Source organism: Neoarius graeffei, chromosome 10, assembly GCF_027579695.1.
Source record: "Neoarius graeffei isolate fNeoGra1 chromosome 10, fNeoGra1.pri, whole genome shotgun sequence".
In the NCBI taxonomy this organism is placed as follows: Eukaryota; Metazoa; Chordata; class Actinopteri; order Siluriformes; family Ariidae; genus Neoarius; species Neoarius graeffei.
In genome coordinates this window covers 22,759,426-22,787,366 of record NC_083578.1, presented here as the reverse complement: position 1 = coordinate 22,787,366, position 27,941 = coordinate 22,759,426, and the positions used below count along the sequence as shown (strand labels likewise).

Here is a 27,941-nt window from a genome sequence, read left to right as displayed (position 1 = left end):
CTGCTGTGAAATTAAAACTGTCTTGTAAATTAAAAAAAAGACAAAGTTTTTTCATCAGTTTTAATCAAAACCATACTGAGGCATCAGCCCAAAAATACATAGCCATAGTGAATAAGAGAGAACATGTTTCAGTTTGCAAAGAAAATGATGGACTCTGATGTGCTTTGTATGCATGCTGGCACAAAATACACGTATACGGCACTAGGACACTTAATTCATAAAATACAAATAACAAAAACAATGCTATCAAAAAAGAGACAAAAAGCCAACCCAATATGAATGGGATGGGGGAGTTCAAGACATCATTATGGCACTTCATTGGATCATATGACAGCACAAATACAACATTTAATTGAGCAGGTACATTCAGTTACACAATCACATATTGACCAGAATGTGGAAACTCAAGCTGGTCATTATATTTTCACAGTTGTGATCCTCCCAGCATTCTAGTAAAGAGAACAGGAGAAACGTTAACATTTTCAGGGAAGATATTTGAATACAAGGAAAAACATATACTTTTTCCTATACTTTTACGTATCTAAAAAAATAAGAGTCTCTTTAATGCCAGTCCTTGTATTGTGCCTGGAAATATACTTGCACTATGCAGGATTGTCATTCACAGTAAATATATTTCATGTTATTCTGAACATGGCATATTTTTATTTACAAACCACAAAAATAGCAATATTTACATTTTATTTTATGTTACACATAATCTCGGGTTTGCTGTTTAAGGCATGCACTGCCTGATTGGAAATAAGATATGACATTAAATTATACTCTAAATGATATTCTCAGAAGAGTTAATGATGTTTGCACCAGCTGTAGCCATTGCCTTAATATTCGCCTGTCTTTTTTTTTCCTTTTAGTTGTTTCTTTTTCATTAAAAATCTAAAGACATCTATTTTACATCATAATGTGTGAAAGCTGATGTCATCCTGCTCTTCTGAGGAATGATAATGATGTCAAGAGCAACTACATGTAGTTTGTGAACAAGTAAAAATCGGCCAATTTAAGGGACCGTCATGAATAGGAGTGTGTTCTTTCTACATCATCACTGGAAATGGCATAAACGTTGCAAATTGACTGAATTCTAGAATATATTTTGCTAGTGCAGCTCACACTATTAAATGATAGTGCTATAGAGCGTGACTATGGAACTTTAATGGTGAACAGCTTCTGCTTTCAGCTTTGAGTCTTTTAAAGTCATTCAATAGGAGTCAAGTGATGGAAAAATGGTGGTGCAAAAAATTTTCCCCCAAAATCCATATTTTTGCTTGTGTATGTTTCGGATGTAGTGCATGTCTGAATTTATTTTTGCCCTTCAGAGACATCTTGCACCCATCATGTCAAATATAAGGTAAAATAGGCAGGGATAGTGCACTATATATATATATATATATATATATATATATATATATATATTCCTCTTACACTCTACTAAATTTTTATTATAAACAACATCTGTTAAATTGAGGCTTTGTAGAGCTACCTGTGTTGTCGTTTTTTTATTATGACTAATAAAAGCACATTTCTTTTTCTATATCTGAAGCTGGCACATTTATTTCTATCTTCTCTCAGGCTGAATTGTATTTTGTGCCGAAAAAAAGAACAACCAAACGTAGTAATGCCATCTGCAATAAATGCAACTGTGCAGTCCTTCAAAAACACAAAACAGTAAGTAAAAATTATATGCCATGTGTTTGAAAACATTATTTACAATTTTAAGACCTCGAAATGTGAATTAATGGTAATTTAATCACTTGAACTGCTAATTAAGTTGAACTGTTGCATGAGTCTTGCATTAAGACTGGAATGTCTGCTATTACAATGAATCAAGTGGTCATGCTACTTTTACTATATTCTCTGTATTATCATAATATTTTACCCTCAGTCAATGACTTTTGTGTTCATTATTGGCATGACCTCTCATGTCATAACACAGCACAAATCACTCACACTTACATTCATAGAAAAGACATACGTAAGTGCTTGGATACAACTTTTCCGTCAGTTATGGGAAAAGTCCAAACCAACTGAAAAAAAAACCCTTTCCCAAACATTTCTAGTAAAATAACTCTCCACAAAATTTCTAGAAAAAATGTCATTTGCAAAGAAATACTTGATTAGATTTGTGTGATCTCATGTATTGTAATATGACTTTAGTGTCCATCAGCTTGGTGCATAAAAAAAAAGTAATACAGACACAATTTCTAATCTCATAACATACTAAATGTCTCGGTTACTCTCAAGATGTAATATAGTCTCTGAAATTCAGTCAGTTACAAATAAAGTCCAAACCAAGTTTTTAAAAAAGTTCCTCCAAACATACTAAAATTTACAACAACCATCAGCTAATATTTGCAAATGAATGTTTTGAAATGATTCAGACATGTTGAATTAATACTCTCAGCTGATTTATAAATAATAAAAATAATACATATGCATAAATGTTAAAAAAAGAAATGCTAGTTCTTAACATTTTCTGAACACAGCTGCTTCTTTCACTTTGCTCCTTAACCTTAAATATGTACATAGGTGTGCAAAACCAAAGGTATGAACAAACACCCCAAGAATAAAATAGGTGACTCGTAAAAATAATGCAAACTGCATGCAAACCTACTATGTTCTAACTTTAAGTCCAATCTGATATTTCTTTTTTATTCTAGGTCACAGCAGACTAAATGTTAGTCCATATTATCTTTCAGGTAATGTCAGGTGGTTGTTTCCTAGGTCATGGGTCTCTGACCAATAAAGTCAGTTCAAAGATCGATTATGTCACTTGTGACACTCGCTGAGTCATCATGGCGATTGGCCGTCAGGTAGCTCCTCTCCCCTCCATTGTCAGACCCCACCTTATCTAGGTCAGGGGTGAGGAACGGTCTGGTATCGTCTGTGCTGGGACTCAGGGCTCGACCCATACTAGGAGAGGGGTGCAAGGAGATGGGGCAGGAAATGGAGGAAGGCACAAGAGCTTGAGAGGTCCAGCGTGGGCCTTGATGGGTGGGTGTAGGAGGAGCTGTTACCTGCCGGCTTGGGACAGCACTGGGTATGGAGCGGTTTAAGCCAGCGGAGGACTCCGTCAACAGAGTGTGTTCATCACTGCTCTCTGACAGCATAATTTGAGGATCACTGTTCCTGCGCATCCAAGTCTCAGGAGATGGAGGTGGTGACGGGGGTCCCAGAGGATGAAACAAGCTACCACCCCTGAGCACATGCTCCCGGTGCAGTGCCTCGTCAATACTACGGGTCAGGTCAATTGGGGATGGAGGACGCAAGTCAAAGTCATAAAGTGAGACAGCCGATTCTTTTTCCCGGTCCAGACTGCTGCTCACTGAGCACTGGTGTGGCCGATTGAGTGCCTGCAGCCTTAGCAATGACCCAAATGAACCGTCAATGCTTCTCTGGTTACGTCCACGGTTGCTTTCTTTGGGTAGGTCCCGGTTTCTTATAAGGCTCTTGCTGATGTCTACACCTGAGCGTTCCTGTCCTGCCCAGTTATTAGGCAGCTCCCCTGCAACCCCACCACCACTAGCCCCTCCCACCCCATTGCTGTCAGATTTCCTACAAGGCCTCCCCTTCAGGCTCTGCACAATCTTTGCCCAGCAAGTGTGTGTTTCTGAAGAATTGGAGGATGAGCAGGGCGAGGTGAGGTCACCTGTGACACCCACTCCCTGTCCTTGAGCTCTCCCCATCTGACCCCCTTGAGGTCTCCAGAAAACCCAGGAGCTCAGCAGCAACAGACAGAAGGCCCATGTAAGTTCAAGCAGTCGTGCCCAGAACTGAACCAGCCACCAAGCCCAGCGGAAATGGCGCCAGTCCCCTAGCAGCCCGTACAGCCAAAAGCAGGTATAAGTGTGCAACAGACAGCACAATGCCCCGAGAAGCGCACACCCTGCTAGCACACGTACTAGCATCCTCATCTTTGAACTACTTAGCCCTTTATCCCTACTGTGGCCTACCTGGACATTGGAGAGCCGTGGCAGCACAAGGAATATGTAACCTAGGCACAGTACCAACCCAGCAGTCAAAGTAAGGCTTTGCAGGACAACAGGTACGGCAGGTGACAGTGCAGGTGACAGCAGGTCAGCAGCTAGCAGTAGAGTACATTGGAGAATGGCCATCACAGCCAGAAGAGGTGGGTGCAGAAGAGGTGGGTGCTGAAGAGGTGGAGGCAGCAAAACCACCTCAGCCCCTTTTAGCACCAACACCACCACTGCAGAATGCACCCATATTAACAGAGGTAATGGTAATGTACACAGGGCTGTGGCAACTGATAATGGCAAGAGCAGACGAGAACCATAGGGATCAACCAAGAAGTAAATGGCTCGGATTATACCTGTGAGGAGCAGGAGGCCATTAGCAAGTGCTAGTGCCCCACGGTGAGGGCAGTGCATGCTGGGAGCCAGGATTAAACCCAAAGCAGACCCAGCAGTGAGAAGCAGGAAGAGGGCAGCAGAGCCAAAAACATGCATCTCCCAGGCAAACGTCAGTGTGTGGCTCAGGTCAGCCCACACCAGCAAGGTCTGGTTTAAGGCAGGGGCTTCACTGGGTGTCCGGTCTTCAGGAGAAGAACAGAGGCCCAAACCTGTTGCACAGGAATTTGCAGAAGGGGTGGGTCCAAGTTTAACTAATGAGGTATTCCCCAGAGATAGAGAATTATCTTCTTCTGGTCTTGCATCATTGTCCATTGGGAGCAAACGTCCACGTCCCATAGGGAGGGGCAGAGTTGTGCTTTGAGAAGTGGTTGTATCTGTGAAAACAGAGGCAAAAATGTGATGATGATAATGATGGACTGAAGGACATACAATATGCTCTAGGAAAATAAAGAGCAACATCTACACAAACATCAGTTAAAAGTAATTTACTGAACTTTGAAAGTCAGACAATTATTGACGAATGTTTCAATATATAACACTTCTTTCTATCCATTCATTTTCTATACCGCTTATCCTACTGAGGGTCGTAGGTGAGTGGGAGCTGGGTGAGGGGTGTGGAACACCCTGGACAAGTTGCCAATTTACTGCAGGTCTAGCACAGACAGACAAACAGCCAATCACACCTATGGGCAATTTAGAGTAGCCAGTAGACCATATCTGCATGCCTTTGGACTGTGGGAGAAAATAGGCGCACCCAGAGGAAACCCACACAGGCACAAGGAGAACATATAAACTCCATATAGAAAGGCCCCAAGTAGTCGAAAGGTTTGAACCCAGAACCTGCTCGCTGTGAAGCAACAGTTCAAACCACTGCGCCACCATGCCACTCATAATGCTTTTATTTTTCTGCATAAACACCTAAACAGCAATTTCTATGTGGTGGAAAATGTGTATCAGTAAACAAAATTATTGCGCACAAAACTGTCTTTTTGTAAGATAGGGATATGCCCTGCAACCTTACAACTGCTAATTAAAATGCTTTGAAATTAATTGGCAGGGTTCTTGGTAAAATATTGACACTGGATAGCTGATTAAATTTCAGTCATTAATTTGAGTATATGAGGGTGAAAGAAGTGTGGGAGTTGACAGATATTTTTATATATTTCTTGTATTGTATGATACATGGGAGGCACGGTGGTGTAGTGGTTAGCACTGTCGCCTCACAGCAAGAAGGTCCGGGTTTGAGCCCCGTGGCCGGCGAGGGCCTTTCTGTGCAGTGTTTGCATGTTCTCCCCGTGTCTGCGTGGGTTTCCTCTGGGTGCTCCGGTTTCCCCCACAGTCCAAAGACATGCAGGTTAGGTTAACTGGTGACTCTAAATTGAGCGTAGGTGTGAATGTGAGTGTGAATGGTTGTCTGTGTCTATGTGTCAGCCCTGTGATGACCTGGCGACTTGTCCAGGGTGTACCCCGCCTTTCGCCCGTAGTCAGCTGGGATAGGCTCCAGCTTGCCTGCGACCCTGTAGAACAGGATAAAGCGGCTACAGATAATGAGATGAGATGAGCTGTATGATACATGTTCTGTAAAGGTGTGTTTTTTGTTTTGTTTTTGTTTTGAAAATGTGCTACGCTAGCTCTAGCCAGTAGAGGGTAGTACATCGCCATATTGTCTTGAATATGAAACTAAATCTGTTTTGACACAAGAAGGACACGTTCATTCATTTTCCTGGGCAGGGTCACTCTTTTATAATAAATCTAGCATTCAGTGAAGTGTTCAAAACTTATAACAATAATATCAAAGCTAGACTGATTGTATAATTTATTTTATGTCAGGAAAAAAATGCAATATGCAAAACAACTACTCAGGGTTTTTTGTTGTTGTTGTTGTTGTTGTTTTTAATTGGGTGGGGGGAAAAACTACTTTAGACAAGCTGACACAATGTAGTTACTACACCAGTTTAATAGCAACTGCAATAAGACTTTCCTTACTGCTTAAATCCTAATATTTTACAAATAAAGCAAATTCAAGTATTTGCTATGAACTACAAGTACTTTACACACATGTAAATGGTAGCATTTATAATAATCAGAGTAGGCAGTTACATTCTGAGACTTAGCCATAGTTAGTATAATGCTACAGTGAGTTAACAAATTCGAGATAAAAGATGTAGAACAAGTTGTGGAGAAAGAAAAATGTTACAAAGGGTAAAAAGAGGAAATAAAATACTTTTTTTTTGTACACTGGATTTCATTTCAAGCACATTTTAGAGTTTAGGGTTATCTAATGCTAGTGGCCAAGTTAAAGAACGTAGCTATAAGCTAAATATGAAGTCAATCCTGAAAAGCGAGCATAGACAAACAATACTTCGTGATTAGCACCATGTTCTTGGCTATACAGTTTATTATAACGCTAAAACAGGAAGTAGTTTCCAACCATCACCTTGGTCAAGAGTTTTTTTTGTTTGTTATTTTTACTTCTTACAGGCATGTATCTTTCTATTTTAGTTACTACTGATTATTATTATTATTGTGTATATTTTTGTCCAGTTGTATTGGAAAATCCGATGCAATACTTAGTTTATTTTTATTAGCTTCACCATCAATCTTAAAATAAAAAACAAAAAATGTAAAATAATAATAATAATAATAATAATAATAATCTTGGGCGGCACGGTGGTGTAGTGGTTAGCGCTGTTGCCTCACAGCAAGAAGGTCCTGGGTTCGAGCCCCGGGGCCGGCGAGGGCCTTTCTGTGTGGAGTTTGCATGTTCTCCCCGTGTCCGCGTGGGTTTCCTCCGGGTGCTCCGGTTTCCCCCACAGTCCAAAGACATGCAGGTTTGGTTAACTGGTGACTCTAAATTGACCGTAGGTGTGAATGTGAGTGTGAATGGTTGTCTGTGTCTATGTGTCAGCCCTGTGATGACCTGGCGACTTGTCCAGGTCCCGTGGCGACTTGTCCAGGGTGTACCCCGCCTTTCGCCCGTAGTCAGCTGGGATAGGCTCCAGCTTGCCTGCGACCCTGTAAAAGGATAAAGCGGCTAGAGATAATGAGATGAGATGAGATAATAATCTTTACAAGTTAAAAAAAAAATTATATGGCAGGGTGACCACAACAGTGTTAACCAATTTCTGTGGGCTCACAGAATTCTCATCTCATCTCATCTCATTATCTCTAGCCGCTTTATCTTTCTACAGGGTCGCAGGCAAGCTGGAGCCTATCCCAGCTGACTACGGGCGAAAGGCGGGGTACACCCTGGACAAGTCGCCAGGTGCTCACAGAATTAAAAATAAAAATAATTAAATTTTAAAAAGCACTATATTTTATTTTTAAAAATTGTACCGACAACATAAGACAAGACGTGCAAGAATGCACGTGCTTTCCATTATGATACGCCAGATATTGCATCATTCCACAACAGGAGGTTAGAGTTAAAAGCTGGCATGTGTATGACTGAAGGGTGTGTGTGTATATATATATATATATATATATATATATATATATATATATATATATAAGTGTGTAAAGAAATGCTGTAGACCAAAAATGGCTTAAAAATTAAATGAAATGTTTCAACATTAAAAAAAATACTATAAATAGCAGTAAGTCATAATAAATGACACATTCAATATTTGGTGTGAGACGACCCTTTGCTATATAAAAAAATAGTAGTCTCAGGTACAGTGAGTGCAGTTTTATAAGGAAATGAGCTGTAGGTTTTACCGAGCGTCTTCCAGAACCAGCCACAGTTCTTCTGGACACTTTGACTCACACTCGCTTCTTCATTTTGCACCAAAACCCAGCAGCCTTCATTATATTTTCTTTTTTATTCTGACAAGTGGTCTCTTATGTAATATGCTGCTCAGATACAAACATTCTTTTTCTGTAACATTTAATTTTGTGCTGGAAAACGAACATTTGGAACTCTAAAATGTTTTTGTACTGACTCGATAATGTAGAAGTCATAAAATAGAAATCTATACCAAAGTTTGTATGAAAAAAATAGGGTGCCTTTTGTCCAGTACTGTGTGGTGTGTGTGTGTGTGTGTGTGTGTGTGTGTGTGTGTGTGTGTATCTCAGCATTCACTGGATATTAGCAATCGTGCGCTCTGATTGGCTACTCTACTACTAGGCTATCAGCTCATATACTGTGAGTAAAGAAAAAGAAAATGGTGGAGCGTGTTGCTGAAACAACCAAGGACAAAATAAATACTCTAATTGAAAACAAACCCCCCCAAAATACAAAAAAAGCAACAAAATATGGAATGAAAGTATTTGATGGGAAGAGCATATCTTTTTTTTATTTTTCAAGAATTATTATTATTGCATTTTTCACAAATTGCTCCTGTCATTTCACCGGTTTGTTTACATTCAAAGCGGAAATGATTTTGTCGGATGTTTTGTATAAAGTTTTTATTTATCGAATTTATAAAAATTAAAAATAAAAATGCTCTGTTTTTCAAAATCCAGTGAATGTGGATAGAATAAAACAGTTATTCCACTCAATCTCGTCATACATGGCTTATAGCCATCAGCTCATGTATGACTCTATTTCATGGAATAACTGTTTATATATATATATATATATATATATATATATATATATATATAAGCCCCCTCTCCCCCCGTTTTATGGTTTACCTGAAGAAGATGTTTGAGCATGAACACATGGAAGCAGCGTAACTAGAAAACAGCCTGAATTTTTTCACATGATTTTTAACTGGAAGCGTCTTTGCATAAACTAAACATTTAGTAGATCTGAAGCATTGAAACATTTAGTAGATTTTTTTTCAAGCTTCTTTTCTTTGAAATCATCTTTGCCTAACTCCCTTAAACATTAAGTAGAAGTTGGGAATGTTTAAGGAACACAAAATTTTACCATGGACACAGGTACACAGAATTTTATGATTCTTCAGTTTCTCTTATTTTTGTACAAGGCTTATAATCCAGAACTCAAAATCAGATTCACATAAACCGTTCATAATATCTGGCAGTAAATGTTTTAGTTTTGTCCCAAAATGAGATTTTGAAACATGTTGGAATTAAAATGGTTTTTCCAAAGGTTTTTGGGACATTGCCTCTCCCGTTGTCTGGGGGGTACACACTCATACACACAAGAAGGGAAAGCAATAGACGATGGATGACAAAGTGCTTTGGTGAAGATTAATGGAAACAGTCTTTTCCCACAGAACTTTAATGTGCTTTCAAGTTATCCAGAAAACACACGTAACACCATACTCACACACTCACTCATATCTATAACTAATGTTTGCACATACTCCTCCACCAACCCTTCAAATAAGCAACTCACGCCTGCTCCTAAACAGTAGGACGCCCAGATGTGCTGATCAAGTTTCACAGCTGGAAGCATTCACACAAAACCCTCTCTTACACACTCTATCTGTACTTCAGTCACTTTAACCACCATGGTTCACCTGCATCAATCAAAATTTTCTGTTCTGCGAAGTTGCTTTGACATACTGTGATCATTTACAGTGCAAGCAACAAGCTCTCACACACTTGAAGTAAACTATCTTGCTGCCATTCATGTGTCTACTTCGGATTCTGCACCACTTTGTTACATCTGTCTCCTCCCTTCCTTGCACCCAGTTCTCTATCCATCTGGTTCTCATCACTCTCTGAACTCCCTCGGCTCACTCCCCATTTCTGCTCTCTATTTCCATTTACAAACCATCCTTTTTTTGTAGTAGTAGTAGTGTCTAACAGTAAACTTTGAGGAGCTTTCGTCCTTGCTCGCTTCATCCTTTCCTACTCTTTTCTCTTCTAGTTGTTTTTGACTCCTCCATCCCTTTCTTTCATCTCCTCCTGTGCATATTTTCCCTTTGGGTCTGTCCTGTCTCTTTTCTGCAAACACATACAGTTCCCGTCCACTGCTCTTCATCTTTTGTTCTCTCTCTCTCTCTCTTTTCCTCTCTGCTTTTTCATACCTTTGAGCTTTGTCCAAAGTTTTCCCGTAAGAAACCAGCTGCATAAATAATTCCACTTCATGCCAGTGACTTGTTCATCATCAATGAAGCCATTGTTTTCGAACACAACCAAGAGCTACAAATCACGAGTGCCATTTTCGATTGACTCCTACCTGCTGTGCTGTGCTGTTTTGTTGTGCTTTTTGAAGATTCGAGGTCTACTCTGTGCTGGCTGCTTGTTGTAGAACCTGTTCCTTGAAATGCAGCCCCTTCTAACTTCTGATTGGTTATCGTTGTTGTGCTTGCTAACTGTGTTGTGCTCTTGGGCTGCTGTGTAGTCAAGGTAGCTGGGGAATGTTCACCACTTTGTGGTGGTGTCCTCAGCTGAACGTCGGACATGTTTGTGTCGAGTAGGGTAGTGATGGTGTGATTAAATGATGGTGAAGTTGATGGACTTTCTTTTGATTGATGTTGTGTTCCAGTGGTACTGCTTTGCTTAGCTGATGAACAAAGGAAAACAAGGAAGAATAAGAAATATTGATAACACATCATACAGGAATGGAAACGTGTGCAGTATTCACCCACCTCCTAGATCAGCCCCACTAGTGTTCATCTTATCAGCGATCACTGGGGAATGAACTGGTGTTGGTGGTTCCTTGTTGGGCAGTGTAGCTGTAGCAGTGAAGGTTTCAGCCTGAAGCACTAAGCCAACAGTAGGCTTTATATGACTGATGGACACAGCTGTCACAAAGGTATGAGATGATCGGGCTTGGTCAGCATCATCAGAGTCAGTTGATGACTTTAAGTTAATTATCGTGGGACGTAATGCTGCTGACGTTGACCAGTCTTTGGTATTGGTGTCAGTAATTGCTTTTTTGGGCACTGTCTCTGCCTCTACTATTGTAGTTCCTCCAGAATCTTGTTTGATGGGTATAAATGTAACGGTTTCCTTTCCAGAATAACCTCCGACCTTTTGGGTGGGTACTGTGGTAACAGGCCTCACAGTGGAATGTTGAGTTTGGCGAAGTCCACCATTGGTTCTGTTGTTTGGTGATCGGGAATGTTCTGTAAGGTCAACTTTCATGTGCATTTTTGAAGGTTTCGTTGAAAACTCCTCCAATTTATGATTTATAGCCTCTGGTTTCCCATTTGATATCGTGTCTCCTTGCTCACTGACTCCAACAGAATCATTTCTGTCTGTTACTCTTTCTGTCTTAACACTTGAACCCATTATTTGGTCAGGCACTTCAGTCCAGTCTATGGGATGAGAAGGCCTTAGACTCTCCTGTGTCTGATCGGCTTGTTCTAGAGCAGGTGTTATGGTTATGTTGTCATCATCATTTAAAGAAGAGTTTACATACACTTGGCTTGCAGTTGGATGGACAAGAGCAAGAAGCAAGGGGATCATTAGCAGAAGCGCCATGGAAGTGATCTGATTTCTCAAGGAACGCCTCAAGAAATGGCTGCTGTGTTCCATGTCTGCTCCTGTGGAAGAACAAAGGCAGATTAAATTTAAAAATTAATTAATTAATTAAAAACCAGACATGCATGAGTAACCAGACTCACATGAATCTGTGGAATGGAATGAATGAGGCATGACTACATTCCACATGTAGGAAGCAATCTGTCGTCCATCAAATATAGTTCAAGGAAAGTGTACACTAGGGGTGTAACACAATGTCATTATCCATATCTGTATGCATTAGTGGGTGTGCCTTTATTTTTCATGAACCATACCACTAAGCCCTTGGAAACACTGTAAACACACGAAATAAAAGCAGCGGTAGAATTACCAGCACCGTCGGCATGGTCTGTGAATTCTGTCTCTGACTTCATAATTGGTCTTAATGATTGGGTTGGGTTGTTTGTTTGTTTTTTATCCTGTTCACACAGTTATTTTTGTTTATACCTGCCCACAATTTATTCTAATGAATTTATTTGTTTCCCAATACATAAACAAAGTCATCTTTCATGTTTAAACCAACACAACGCCTACCAGGAAGTTACTAAGGATGAACGCAAGTATGATTGTAATTGCATTTTCATGAACATGGTCTTTGTTTGTCCTGGGAGTGTCAGATCTGTATATCTGAACATGATATTTGCATTCAGTTACATCGTTAGTGCACACTCCATACTGTATATACTAGTATAAGTGTGTGTATGTTACAGGTCAGAATTGTAGGGCAGGTAGAATTTGTCAACCCAGGTTAGAATTTTTAACGCAGTAAATAATTTGCTACTTGTATTAGGGAGACTTACTATATCTAGGGTTAGATTTAGGGTTAGGATTTGGGAAGACTTTGTATTTTAAACTACTTGATGGCATAATAAGACTGGACTCTTGAATATATTCAAAATATACTGTATATCACTCCTTCCATTGCAACTGTTGCTGGACTAGTGGTTAAGAATCAGAAGACAGGCTTGTAGTACTCGAGTCTAACTCGTGCCCTAATTTTAAGGACTCATGACTCGACTTGGACTTGATCACTGATGACTCGGACTTGGACTCGGACTTGTACGTTAACTGCATTCAGACTCATAAATTGGAGACGAGGACTCTGATTTTTTCTTTTTTTTTGTAACATGTCATAATAATTTGGCATAAGGTATTTATATCTACATTAATTTTTGTACTAATTTCATGCAAGAGTGTCACACCTGGACGCCTTGGCACATGCATCAGATAGACTCTCGGGCGTGCTTTGGACAGCACGCATGCTAAGCGGACTCTCACACACACCGTAAACGACTCGTACCTGCACAGGATTAAGGTGCAATCAGTGCACCTTTATAAAAACTGTGAAAACACACTTACTTTGAGAAGTATTGAGTTACGTTGCTGACACGTTATCAAGCCTTATTTCCTTGTTTGGTTTCCTGATTCCTGATTTCCTGTTTCTTGTATTTGATTCTGCCGAATCTATGATAGCCTGTTTGTGACTCACTCAATCTATTGCCTGTTTCACCGTTTTATGATTTTGCCTGCCGTTCTGGATTGTTTCCCTGTCTTCACTTGTATTAATAAACACACCTTCTGCACTTGCATCCATCTCCCAACCATCTCTGACAGAATACTTCGCACTCCCTGAAAAAGAGAATGCACATTCACCTGTTCATACGTCATGTTCAGGAACAATGTTAATAGCGCTAAAACAGCCACCGTCAAATGGTGCGGGTGAAGTCTTGTTCTCGGACTCGACTCGGATCAATAGTGGACTCAACTTGGACTTGACTCAAAATTTTTTTTAATGACTTGGACTTGACTTGGACTTAAACACTCTGGACTCAGACTCGAGATTTAGTGACTCGACTACAACACTGTCAGAAGGTTCTGAGTTCGAATCCTGGTTAAGTATGAAAAAATATATATTAAAAATGCTAATTAGGTAGACAGGAATATGTAGACAGACAGACAAGAGGAAATACTAGGTCGGTGTGGACAGAGAGGAAGTGGATGGATGAAAGAGAGACAAAAGAAGTGATGGAAAATCCTTTTTAAGAATCTTAGATAATCCAAAAATTTACTTAGGTTGGAACTTATGAACTAGGTTAAAAATTTTAACCCAAGTGAAAAAAAAATCACCTAGGTCGAAATGTTCTGACCTGTAACATGTGTATGAACATGGCCTGCAGAAAAAAAAAAACTGAGCTATTCAACAGTTTCAAATGCATCACAGGTACTTGGTGTTTACTAGTGAGATGAAACAGGGCTTTGAGCAAGGAAATCACTAAACTGTGCTAGACTAGAATTGATCATCACTGCCTTGCATCCCTGGTAACCAACATATTCCTACTAATCCACACACCACCACTTTATTCATCACTAAGCTCAAGCAGGGAGACAAAAACAGCCTATTTAGTCAAACATGGGGTCCTTGTTGGACTTCGCATCTAAAATATGGAGTACATCTAACATATACATTGCATCATTTTCCATACTACCATCACACACGGATACACTACAGCCATATTTGGAAATATTATGTCTAAATAATCGCATAAATGGTAAAAACAGCATGTCTACATGCTATGACCATAGCCCATGAATTTAAATTAAGAAGACAGACAAAAAAAACTCTGGAAAGTACTGAACTTTCAGGATGACTCATTATAACACACTGGCTTCACTGGCCCTTAAATGACACATCGCGTCTGCTTTTTAACTCAGGGTCCTCGCGAGATATGTTCCAAAAACCGTAAAACACCTGTCACTACTCAGTCCAACCTCTTCCCCAGCAGGCAGCACTGTGACTCACTCCTACCCCCAAGCGCTGAATCACTCCAGAGAAATTTGGTAAAGCGTTTGAATATAGCACAAAAGCCTCTAGAGTGTCATATGAGAGCTACAGTCAGAGTGAAAGTACAGAATGAGGAGCTTGAATTAATTTATGCACTTAATGCAAGCCATTTGATAACATTAAGCATATAAAAAAAGCCAAGGAGAAAAACAAGAGCTACACAAAGAGCAAACCTATTAATCAGTATGGCTTCATCCTGAGTAAACACAACATCGTAGAACATTCGAACAAGCATGGTATACTTGTAAAAGCATGGTATAACCAACAGAAGCCAAGCAAATCCAGAAAGAGAAGCAAATCCAGAAAGAGAGAACGTAGAAAAGAGGAGGGAGGTGTTTGTTTCAATCTTCACCCTTTTTTGTTTTTCCGCCTTTGGTATTTCGACGTTTCCTTGGTCAGTGTTGTAAGTCCTCGTGTTCTTATTGTTACTCTGACACACTGGCTTCAGAAGAATGACTGACCATAAAGATAAAGAGATAAGGAGGAGTAAAAACATGGTAATAAAGCAGGAAAGGCAGGGATGGGAAGAGAAAGAGAACAAGTGCAGATAAGAATTCTGTCTAGGCAAATTTCATACTGTTCATATCGCACTGTTATTATAGTAAGTTCAGAGGGGTGTGTGTGTGTGTGTGTGTGTCGCTGCCATAGTGTGTGGGTGTGTGTATTTACTCTGCCTGGGGAAAATGGAAAATCCGATAGACTTTGTTCACCAAGCCAGATGGGTGTTGGTTTGTTTGTTTTTGTTTTTTTTTTGTGTGTGTGTGTTCCTATGTATGAATGTGTTTGTGTTTACTCTATGCACATCAACCACACGTGTGTGTTAAGTATATGACAAGATCGAATCTGACAGTGATTTAGACTAAGCAGTAGTGTGTGTCCAGACTCATACACAGCCACATTTACTTCCTTACTAGGACCCATTATACTGGAAACTGTCTGACCCTCTGGCCCTTTACTGTTGTCTCTTTATCTCTCTCATATCACACACATATACAGTAGAGATGATGTCACGCCCCTTAATGCACAGAATTTCTAAAGCTATAGAATAGCTGAAATAAAAACGGATATTTTTGGCTACTAAGATGTCCCCTACGGCAGAATGTCAGTGCACATTCTCAAACGATAATTTCTTTCACTTCTTTCCTCTCTATCTCCGTGTGCTACAGCATCACAAACAGAACACACACTATTTGTGTCATCTGTCACAGTAATTAAAGCGTTTATGATAAAATATTCAAATGTCAAATCTAAAACACTACACTACACCTACTTGTACACTACCTTTACCTCTCTCTCACATACACACACACACACTAAATATGACCATCAAATTCCTGTCTCATGGTCACATGGGCTATTTCAAATGTTTAAAAGAGATGCTTGTTTCTCCATAGCAGCTCTTACTCTCTTTCTCTCTCTCACACACACACACACACACACAGATGGATTGACTCATTCCATGTAGTCTGATGTTTCCGTTCATTTCACTGAATGTTTCCAAGCAAAGACAGAAGCCTGTTTGTAGGCAGCGGTTATCAGAGCGCTGTCCTGCATAGCCCTGAACATGTGTGTGGGGGGGTTCATCTGCTCAAAGGACAGGGCAGAGCTAACCAGTCAGCAAGCATATTGCTGAATTCTCCTGAGTTTTTTAAGATATATGTGCATGGATTATTCATGTAGGATTTGTGGGGGGGGGCAGTAGTATGTGCATGTGTGTGTGTGTGTGTGTGTGTGGGGGGGGGGGGGGGGGGGTTTACGGGAAGGGGGTTACTGGTCGCTCTAACCGAAACGATTCCACCGTTCCACCCTTAAGGAATGTAAATAGTCTTTACTATCAGGGCAAAACCTGTTCTCTTTCCATCTTTACGCAATGCAGACTCGCTCCGTGGGCACGAATGAGCATGTATAGTGAATGAACCTCAATCAACACAGCATGTTCACCCAATCCTGGCATTTTCCCTTTCTTCCATGGTGCAATCATAAAAGCGTAAAATATGATGGACAAAGGTCTATGAATCTTTAACTCCCTGCAATGCATCTGTCTTACTTTCTGTTTTGTGGGCATGTCTCAGCTGGCACCCACAACAATTTTGTCAGGGTCTTATTGCCAAATTCGCAATCCTAGATTATCATTTTCCTTGTTCTCTCTCTCTCTCTTGGACACAATCTTGTCTCTGCAAAAAAGATGATGTTCCTTGATCACCATGACACACATACACATACAAACACATAAATCATGCCAAGCCCAGGTCACCATATCAATAAGGCTTGAGTCTTGCCGTGATTGACTGCAAAAAGGACTGATCGAATTGCAACAAATTCAATCCAGGTTAGAAACTCTGAATCAGTATCGTCTCGGGTTTTATATATAATTTGGTCCAATCCACTGATGTCTTTTATGCTGTAAGTCTCTGATACCCCTTTTCCACCAAATCAGTTCCAGGGCTGGTTCGGGGCCAGTGCTGGTGCTGGTTCACAACTCGTTCAACTTGTGAGCCAGCTGAGAACCAGTTTGCTTTTCCATAGCTCGCGATGCTAAGGGAAGCCATGTCATTACATCGCTGTATACGTCAGTTACGTTGCTACGTTTGCATAAACCTTGGCACGAATATCGAAGCAAAAACAACACGGAAGAAGCAGCAACAACAACAACAATAATAATAATGGATGACTTCGCATTTGTACAGCTGCTGCTTCTCGTCGCTTAAAAATGGCGATCTTTCGCGGTCTTGTTATTGTTGTTGGTCTTAACAACTCCGCCCCCCCCCGCTGACGTAAGCGGTTCTTTCCTCTGGCCCAGCAGAGAGTTGGTGCTAGCCTGGAACCGGTTTTTCTGGCCCCAGAGCCAGTTCTTTGTCAGTGGAAACAGAAAACCCGGTTCCAAACTAAGCACTGGCCCCGAACCAGCCCTGGAACTGCTTTGGTGGAAAAGGGGCATGAGAGTGTCTCTGATGTTTCACATAACACAACAGTGGAAGCCTGCAGAGAATCAACTTATTTGGGTGGCACAGTGGCGTCGTGGTTAGCACTGTCACCTCACAGCAAGAAGGTCCTGGGTTCAACCCCAGTGGCAGACGGGGCTTTGTGTGGAGTTTGCATGTTCTCCCCATGCCTGCGTGGGTTTCCTCAGGGTGTTCCGGTTTCCCCCAAAGACGTGCAGTTAGGTTAACATGGGGCAGCCTTTGAAGTGCCCTTGAGCAAGGCACCTAACCCCCAACTGCTCCCTGGGCGCTGTAGCATGGCTGTCCACTGCTCTGGGGATGTATGTGCTTCAGATGGGTTAAATGCAGAGAGGAATTTCACTGTGTTTGTACGTGTGATAAATAAAGTTGTTCTTCGTATTATTATTATTATTTACCATTAATTGCAAATTGGAGGCAGCACGGTGGTGTAGTGGTTAGCACTGTCGCCTCACAGCAAGAAGGTTCTGGGTTCGAGCCCAGTGGCCAACAGGGGCCTTTCTATATGGAGATTGCATGTTCTCCTCGTGTCTGTGTGGGTTTTCTCCGGGTACTCCAGTTTCCCCCACAGTCCAAAGACATGCAGGTTAGGTTAATTGGTGGCTCTAAATTGACCATAGGTGTGAATGTGAGTGTGAATGGTTGTTTGTCTCTATGTGTCAGCCCTGCGATGATCTGGCGACTTGTCCAGGGTGTACCCCGCCTCTTGCCCATAGTCAGCTGGGATAGGCTCCAGCTTGCCCGTGATCCTGCACAGGATAAGCGGTTACGGAAAATGGATGGATGGACTTTACATTATAGGCATTTAGCAGATGCTCTTAGCCAGAGCGACGTACTGCATACCCAGAGCAGCCTGGGGAGCATTTAGGGGTTAGATGCCTTGCTCAAGGGTACTTCTACCATTCCTGCTGGTCCACGGAATCAAACTGGTGACCTTTTGGTCCCAAAGCTGCTTCCTTAACCATTAGTCCATGGCTTCTTTTAACAGGGTTACCTGTCAAACTTATATTGTCCAGTCATTAAAATATGCAAGCACAAGCATGCCACTGTCACACAAAAAGTCAAAGTTCCTCCCATGCCAGGAGCTGGTCTTCCCAGGCAGTCTCCCATCCCAGCATTAACCAGGCCCTTAAGGCATATTGGGTAATGCCGATAACCATTTCAAACTAGGAAGTGGTATGTTACATGAAGGACACAGACAAGCGGCATGATACACACAGTGAAGCACTCTTGGGAGGCCGCTCAACCAATCAGATTAGTGGACCGGAATTAACTATTGTATGATATATCGAAGAAGGTTACTTTATTTATCACTTGTACACTCAAGCACAGAGAAATTTCTCCTCTGCATTTAACCCATCTGAAGCAGTGAACACAAGTGAGCAATGAGCACACACACATACCCAGAGCAGTGGACGGCTATGCTGCAGTGCCCCAGGAGCAGTTGGGGGTTCGGTGCCTTGATCAAGGGCACTTCAGCCATGATACAGAGGGACGGGGAAATGTTGCTCGTTCACTCAACTCCCCTCACATTTTTCTTGGGAATCAAGCCAGTGACCCTTTGGGCCTAAGGCTGCTTCTCTAACTTTCAGGCCATGGCTGCCCTCATAGAGTTTACGCAATTAAAATTTCTCCACTGTATGTTTTTACAGCGTAATTGTGAGTGTTGTGATACTAAACACATTTTGTCAGTTGCACTGAAAACACTCAGATATTCATCTATTTCCTTGTCCAGCTCACATATTCCCTGATAGACACATGAACAAACCAATAACAAAGAGTTAGAAGTCCCTTAGCTTATATTTCCTCCTCGTTGTGTTTGGCAACACAGCAGCCTGGCTGACACCGAGTAGTTGGTGCCTCAAAAATTCTCGATATGGATTTTACTAGGCAAAAGCATTGTTTGGACACTGCACAAACAATGGTTCTTTGCTGAAGATGCAAATGCAAGACTGGTACATTGAGGAAAGGTGATGATCTTGTTTAAGTGCCTTAAAATAAAGCACCTCAAAGAGCCTGCTGAAATACAACACCGGGAGCGATTGTGAGTGTAATAGCACTGCAGCCAAAAAACAGGACTGAAGCAAACACAATTAACAAAAGCATTTGACAAAGGCACACCTCATGATAAAAAAAAAGCAAAATAATAATAATAATAATAATAATAATAATAATAATAATAATAATAATAATAAAGCAAGTAAGCACTGGAAAGACATCACTGACCCCAGAGCATTTGACATAATGCTCATCAACATGGTTGAAAATGAGGGTTCAGCATTTAAACATGTTTAAATGATCATTCACCTGTCAATCACCTTTCCATTTATTGCACTTTTAAAGGTAGACTGCCTTTCAGATTGCTCAAGTTTAGGTCATAAAAAGAACTTTCCCTGACACCCAATTACTTTTATTTAGTGGACCGAAAGCTACTGAATTCGAATCACAGGCTTCCAATTTTATTAGTTTTTTTTAATCGAACAATTAATGAATTTAGGGCCATGTGGCTCTAAATTCTGCTCTATTTTTCCTGCTTCACCACGACCCAATTCAAGATACTACGTCATGCATCACATGGTGGGCTTTCCCCGTTCGCACAAGGCATAGTGGGATACAAATTTGAAACAGGCGAGAAAAATGGAGGATGTGAGAGTGCGAATGAAACGTGAAAGACCAACTACAGTAATGGAAAGCAAGAAGAAAAGACGTTATATACGAAGGAAAGGAAAAGCAGGACCAAACTAATAAATATCGGTGGTCAGTGAGCACCTCGGTGTGATTAGCTGTTCGTTTAGCGACAGAATGATGTAACTGTCAGTGCACAGTCAAGGTAAACCTGTAGATGGCAGTAATGCAACACTGTGGATGCCAGCTGCCATAAAACCCAAAAGAAGAAGAAGGTGGTAAACCTGCGCATGCGCACATGGACTTCCTCTGTCTGCTTGACTGCAGAAAGCGAGCGATTTCATGCACAGAATGGCCTGGGTTTTTTTTTTTGAGATATTACAGAAATAAACATATATCACAATGACCAAATTTCAGAGGGAACTAAATTTCACCAATTTTATAAACTCGAAATGCCATCTAGCTTTAAATACTGAAGGTGGTGTACTTTTTATTTATCTTTTTTTTAAAATATGCTATCCATGCTTGTTTTAATGTCTTCATTTTAGAAGAGATTTACAATTTACATTTAGACAGTGATCTCTCTCCTTTTTTTGAGGGTGTATTTTCTTGTTGCTCAATTTTTTTCACTTTTTTTAAGGATTTGATGACATACTTTAAAGTATATTATAAAATAGATTTACAAAGGCCTATTATATTGTTCCATGTAACATTCTTTGCAGCATTATCTTATTACTAATATTGTTATTTTTCTATACCTTTGTATTTCAATATTTTGTGGGGGGGGGGTTTCATATATTTTTTTTCTTTTTTTTGCATCAGGGACAATTATTGTCCCTTGCCACCATGTTTATTGTTTTGTATTCATTGCTTTGTATTTGGTTGTATTTAATTTTGGGTTGTTGGGGTTTTTTTTGTATTTATTTGCATTTTTGAAATTGTTTCTGTTTTTGGGGTGAACTGCAATAATCTAAAGTAAAAATGGCTTCATTTTATGGAAATTAGTTTGGTTGTTCTGCTCAGTAACATAAAAAATAATCAGAATAATATCATGGATTGTGATCCAGGCTGAAGAAAAAAAACAAAAACAAAAACACCATATGATATTTTTGCCAGATCGCCCACTACTATAGGAAATGCTACCCCAATGCACCATTGTACTGCCCAGTGGTGTGTTCATACAATATAACCGAAACAATCTATTTCAATTTGCATCCCGATATCCGGGCGGCACGGTGGTGTAGTGGTTAGCACTGTCACCTCACAGCAAGAAGGTTCTGGGTTCAAGCCCAGTGGCCGACGGGGACCTTTCTGTGTGGAGTTTGCATGTTCTCCTCGTGTCTGCGTGGGTTTTCTCCGGGTGCTCCAGTTTCCCCCACAGTCCAAAGACATGCAGGTTAGGCTAATTGGCGGCTCTAAATTGACCGTAGGTGTGAATGTGAGTGCGAATGGTTGTTTGTCTCTATTGGCCCTTTTCCACTACCCTTTTTCAGCTCACTTCAGCCCGACACGGCTCGCGTTTCGACTACCTCAGAGCAGCACGACTCAACTCGCTTCAGCCCTGCTTAGCACCCAAAACTCGCACGGTTTTGGAGTAGGGCTGAAGCGAGCCAAACCGAGCCGAGTGGGGCTAGGGGCGTGAGGAGACACTCCCCTGTGCACTGATTGGTGAGGAGGAGTGTCCTCACATGCCCACACACGCCCCGCGAGCACGCTGGGATCTGTAAACACCGTAAATCCGGAAGAAGAAGAATTACGAATTACGAGAATTTCTGAAGCCTTATACGCCTTGCCTCATCTATACGCTCTTGCCAGTATCTGTTGGCGTTGTCGGTGACAACAAGCCACAGCACCAAGACCAGCAACACTAACGACTCCATGTCCTCCATGTTTATTGTTTACTATCCGGGTCGTGAGACTACCGCTTAAAAGATCACTGATGTCACTGTTTGCACCACCTAACGACATCACATGACGTCCACCCACTTTCGCTAACTCCACCCAATGTGTCCACCCACTTCCAGCCAGCACAGTTCAGCGTGGTTGTAGTCGAAATGCAACCCCAACAGCCCCACTCAGCTCGACTCAGCCCAACTCAGCCGCGTTGGTAGTGGAAAAGCGGCATATGTGTCAACCCTGTGATGATCTGGCGACTTGTCCAGGGTGTACCCCGCCTTTCGCCCGTAGTCAGCTGGGATAGGCTCCAGCTTGCCCGCGACCCTGCACAGGATAAACGGCTACAGATAATGGATGGATGGATCCCAATATCCAAAAGTGGTCCAACCATACTAAAAACATGGGATATTTTTCCATTTCATGCAACATTTTTTTTTTAATTTGGACATTCTTGGGCCCTTTAAAGTGAGGATCTGGTGCCTTTTGATGCATAGCAGTGACACAATTCGAAGCCAAGCGTCAATACAATTTATGTTTTTATGTTCAATAGCGGGGCGGCACAGTGGTGTAGTAGTTAGCACTGTCACCTCACAGCAAGAAGGTTCTGGGTTCAAGCCCAGTGGCCGACGGGGACCTTTCTGTGTCGAGTTTGCGTGTTCTCCCTGTGTCTGCGTGGGTTTCCTCCAGGTGCTCCGGTTTCCCCCACAGTCCAAAGACATGCAGGTTAGGTTAACTGGTGACTCTAAATTGACCGTAGGTGTGAATGTGAGTGTGAATGGTTGCTTGCCTCTATGTGCCAGCCCTGTCAACTTGTCCAGGGTGTACCCCACCTCTTGCCCATAGTCAGCTGGGATAAGCTCCAGCTTGCCCGTGACCCTGCACAGGATAAGCGGCTATGGATAATGGCTGGATGGATCCCAATATCCAAAAGTGATCCAAGCATACTAAAAAAAATGGGATATTTTTCCATTTCACGCAGCTTTTTTTTTGGACATTCTTGGACCCTTTGAAGTGAGGATCTGGTGCCTTTTGATGAATAGCAGTGATACAATTCGAAGCCAAGCGTCAATACAATTTATGTTTTTATGTTCAATAGCAGGGCGGCATGGTGGTGTAGTAGTTAGCACTGTCACCTCACAGCAAGAAGGTTCTGGGTTCAAGCCCAGTGGCCGACGGGGACCTTTCTGTGTGGACTTTCCATGTTCTCGTGTCTATGTGGGTTTCCTCCAGGTGCTCCAGTTTCCCCCACAGTCCAAAGACATGCAGGTTAGGTTAACTGGTGGCTCTAAATTGACTGTAGGTGTCAATGTGAGTGTGAATGGTTGTTTGTCTCTATGTGTCAGCCCTGTCAACTTGTCCAGGGTGTACCCCACCTCTTGCCCATAGTCAGCTGGGATAGGCTCCAGCTTGCCCGTGACCCTGTACAGGATAAGCGGCTATGGATAATGGCTGGATGGATCCCAATATCCAAAAGTGGTCCAAGCATACTAAAAAAAAATGGGATATTTTTCCATTTCATGCAACATTTTTTTTTTTTTGGACATTCTTGGACCCTTTAAAGTGAGGATCTGGTGCCTTTTGATGCATAGCAGTGATACAATTCGAAGCCAAGCGTCAATACAATTTACGTTTTTATGTTCAATAGTGGGGCGGCACGGTGGTGTAATGGTTAGCACTGTCACCTCACAGCAAGAAGGTTCTGGGTTCAAGCCCAGTGGCTGACGAGGACCTTTCTGTGTGGAGTTTCTATGTTCTCCTCGTGTCTGCGTGGGTTTCCTCCAGGTTATTGTGAAGAAACAATAAAAGCCTGGCCTCATGAGCTCGCTGCAGATCTGAGCGTTGATCTATTACTCATCTCTCATCTCATTATCTCTAGCCGCTTTATCCTGTTCTACAGGGTTGCAGGCAAGCTGGAGCCTATCCCAGCTGACTACGGGCGAAAGGCGGGGTACACCCTGGACAAGTCGCCAGGTCATCACAGGGCTGACACATAGACACAGACAACCATTCACACTCACATTCACACCTACGGTCAATTTAGAGTCACCAGTTAACCTAACCTGCATGTCTTTGGACTGTGGGGGAAACCGGAGCACCCGGAGGAAACCCATGCGGACACGGGGAGAACATGCAAACTCCGCACAGAAAGGCCCTCGTCAGCCATGGGGCTCGAACCCGGACCTTCTTGCTGTGAGGCGACAGCGCTAACCACTACACCACCGTGCCGCCCCTGATCTATTACTAGGACTGATATTTTGAGGCTTTGGCTTCATGCAGAGGGATTTTGATAACCAGGAGCAAGCAGTGCGTCTCGACCCAGGAGAGTTGTGGTCTCGCGAGAAAGCAATAACCAAGCGCGTGCGTGGACACAAACCCGGTTGATTGTTTATGAGTGGATACTTTTTTGTGTATCACGTCACGCAGGCGGGCGGCACGGTGGTGTAGTGGTTAGCAGTGTCGCCTCACAGCAAGAAGGTCCAGGTTCGAGCCCCGTGGCCGGCGAGGGCCTTTCTGTGTGGAGTTTGCATGTTCTCCCCGTGTCCGCGTGGGTTTCCTCCGGGTGCTCCGGTTTCCCCCACAGTCCAAAGACATGCAGGTTAGGTTAACTGGTGACACTAAATTGACCGTAGGTGTGAGTGTGAATGGTTGTCTGTGTCTATGTGTCAGCCCTGTGATGACCTGGCGACTTGTCCAGGGTGTACCCCGCCTTTCGCCCATAGTCAGCTGGGATAGGCTCCAGCTTGCCTGCGACCCTGTAGAAGGATAAAGCGGCTAGAGATGATGAGATGAGATGAGATGGCTTCATGCAGAGGGATTTTGATAACCAGGAGCAAGCAGTGCGTCTCGACCCAGGAGAGTTGTGGTCTCGCGAGAAAGCAATAACCAAGCGCGTGCGTGGACACAAACCTGGTTGATTGTTTATGAGTGGATACTTTTTTGTGTATCACGTCACGCAGGGGGGTGGCACGGTGGTGTAGTGGTTAGCGCTGTCGCCTCACAGCAAGAAGGTCCGGGTTCGAGCCCCGTGGCCGGCGAGGGCCTTTCTGTGCGGAGTTTGCATGTTCTCCCCGTGTCCGCGTGGGTTTCCTCCGGGTGCTCCGGTTTCCCCCACAGTCCAAAGACATGCAGGTTAGGTTAACTGGTGACTCTAAATTGACCGTAGGTGTGAATGTGAGTGTGAATGGTTGTCTGTGTCTATGTGTCAGCCCTGTGATGACCTGGCGACTTGTCCAGGGTGTACCCTGCCTTTTGCCCGTAGTCAGCTGGGATAGGCTCCAGCTTGCCTGCGACCCTGTAGAACAGGATAAAGCGGCTAGAGATAATGAGATGAGACGTCACTCATCTCATCAACTTGTCTCTGTGGCACCTTCAGCGCGGCGTTTTCCTTTGCAATAAAAAGGGTCGGAGTCGTGGCGCGTCATTGTGCCTCTCACGCGCTATAGCGATGCGGAGGATCTGCTGTCGTGCTTTAAAGCAGCAGTCAGCATCGCGCGCGCGCGCGTTCACTGCATCGCAACACCCTTTGTGCGCGCGACTGAGCCTTAATCATGTTTTTTTTCTTTGTTATTATTATTATGATTATTATGATTATGATAATTAGATACAGAAATCAAGATGGTAGTCTGCTGCGGGGGCGCGCGCACTCAAGTGCCAGCGGTCCGACTGCGCATCTGATCACGTTAACGCAGAAACACAAACACAAGTGATCCATCCTACCTGAACCCCTCGTACCTTTTTGGTTTTGCCTCGGACCCAGCTAGTGTTCCAGATGTGCCGAGTCCGCGATCGTGTTCCAGAAGGTGAACCGAAGCCCTGCGGCTGAGGGCGCTGGGTCAGAGCCGTCCTCCCTCCGTCTGTGTCTCGCGACTAAATTCATCTCTCACTCGCGCGCGGTTTGTCTTCCACAGCTCCCTTCACTGGCTGCCTCAAAACGCCTCTCATTCTGGCAGACTTCACGTCTGCGCAGTGACGTATGCACTTTTTGCAATGGCGCAGTTCGAGCGTGTGAATTACAGTGTGTGTGTGTGTGTGTGAGAGAGAGAGAGAGAGAGAGAGAGAGAGAGAGAGAAACGTGAGATCAGACTGAAATTCTACACGTCGTTCTTGCTTTACTGCTCCCACCCTCAGACACACTCACTCCAAGTGTGTGGGTGTATGATCAGTTCATGCAATTTCACTTTCAGACCTTCTCTTACCTGTCAGTGGTAACTTAATTACACTCCCAAAAACTAGAATGGCACTTGGTAGAGTGCATACCTCCGCCAAGCCACATATTATCAACATCAAATTCAAAAGTACACCAAATTTCATTAAATACATTCACTGCTTTTTGAGCTACGTTGGAAACAGAACAAAAAACATCCTGGATCCGCATTCATATCCGGATTTGCATCAAAATCTAACCAATTGTTCTTTGGCCCATGGTCCACTTTTCATCAATTTCTTCAAAATCTGTTCACTACTTTTTGAGTTATGTTGGGAACAGACAAAAAAAACATCCTGGATCCACATACATATCCGGATTTGCACCAAAATCTAACCAATTGTTCTTTAGCCCATGGTCCACTTTTCATCAAAATTTCTTCAAAATCTGTTCACTACTTTTTGAGTTATGTCAGGAACAGACAAAAAACATCCTGGATCCGCATACATATCCAGATTTGCATCAAAATCTAACCAATTGTTCTTTGGCCCATGGTCCACTTTTCAGCAATTTCTTCAAAATCTGTTCACTACTTTTTGAGTTATTTTGGGAACAGACAAAAAATAATCCTGGATCCACATACATATCCAGATTTGCACCAAAATCTAACCAATTGTTCTTTAGCCCATGGTCCACTTTTCCTCAAAATTTCTTCAAAATCTGTTCACTACTTTTTGAGTTATGTTGGGAACAGACAAAAAACATCCTGGATCCGCATACATATCTGGATTTGCATCAAAATCTAACCAGTTGTTCCTTGGCCCATGGTCCACTTTTCATCAAAATTTCCTCAAAATCTGTTCACTATTTTTTTACTTATGTTGGGAACAGACAAAAAAAAATCCTGGATCCGCATACATATCCGGATTTGCATCAAAATCTAACCAGTTGTTCCTTGGTCCATGGTCCACTTTTCATCAATTTCTTCAAAATCTGTTTATTACTTTTTGAGTTATGTTGGGAACAGACAAAAAACATCCTGGATCAGCATACATATCCGGATTTGCATCAAAATCTAACCAATTGTTCTTTGGCCCATGGTCCACTTTTCATCAATTTCTTCAAAATCTGTTCACTACTTTTTGAGTTATGTTGGGAACAGACAAAAAACATCCTGGATCCGCATACATATCCGGATTTGCATTTCAAAATCTAACCAATTGTTCTTTGGCCCATGGTCCACTTTTCATCAAAATTTCTTCAAAATCTGTTCACTATTTTATGAGTTATTTTGGGAACAGACAAAAAATAATCCTGGATCCACATACATATCCAGATTTGCACCAAAATCTAACCAATTGTTCTTTAGCCCATGGTCCACTTTTCCTCAAAATTTCTTCAAAATCTGTTCACTACTTTTTGAGTTATGTTGGGAACAGACAAAAAACATCCTGGATCCGCATACATATCTGGATTTGCATCAAAATCTAACCAGTTGTTCCTTGGCCCATAGTCCACTTTTCATCAAAATTTCCTCAAAATCTGTTCACTATTTTTTTACTTATGTTGGGAACAGACAAAAAAAAATCCTGGATCCGCATACATATCCGGATTTGCATCAAAATCTAACCAGTTGTTCCTTGGTCCATGGTCCACTTTTCATCAATTTCTTCAAAATCTGTTTATTACTTTTTGAGTTATGTTGGGAA

General features: G+C 42.2%; 1 protein-coding gene across 6 annotated transcripts; it reads right to left on the bottom strand.

The window, feature by feature from the left end:
- Window positions 1–51: 51 nt before the first annotated feature.
- LOC132892954 (proline-rich transmembrane protein 4) lies at window positions 52–26,112 on the bottom strand. Of its 6 annotated transcripts, none has more exons than XM_060931547.1 (5): window positions 25,806–26,112; window positions 11,870–11,964; window positions 10,889–11,788; window positions 10,477–10,803; window positions 52–4,756 (listed from the first exon to the last, which is right to left on the bottom strand). In XM_060931547.1, the coding sequence occupies exons 3-5, from the start codon at window positions 11,778–11,780 to the stop codon at window positions 2,766–2,768; spliced, it is 3,210 nt and encodes a 1,069-aa protein (XP_060787530.1). In that variant the 5' UTR covers window positions 11,781–11,788; window positions 11,870–11,964; window positions 25,806–26,112; the 3' UTR covers window positions 52–2,765. The 6 variants fall into 6 exon arrangements, with proteins under 6 accessions (XP_060787530.1, XP_060787528.1, XP_060787531.1 ...); XM_060931545.1 differs by having other exon boundaries at window positions 25,821–26,112; XM_060931548.1 differs by lacking the exon at window positions 25,806–26,112 and adding an exon at window positions 14,960–15,032.
- Window positions 26,113–27,941: the final 1,829 nt, after the last annotated feature.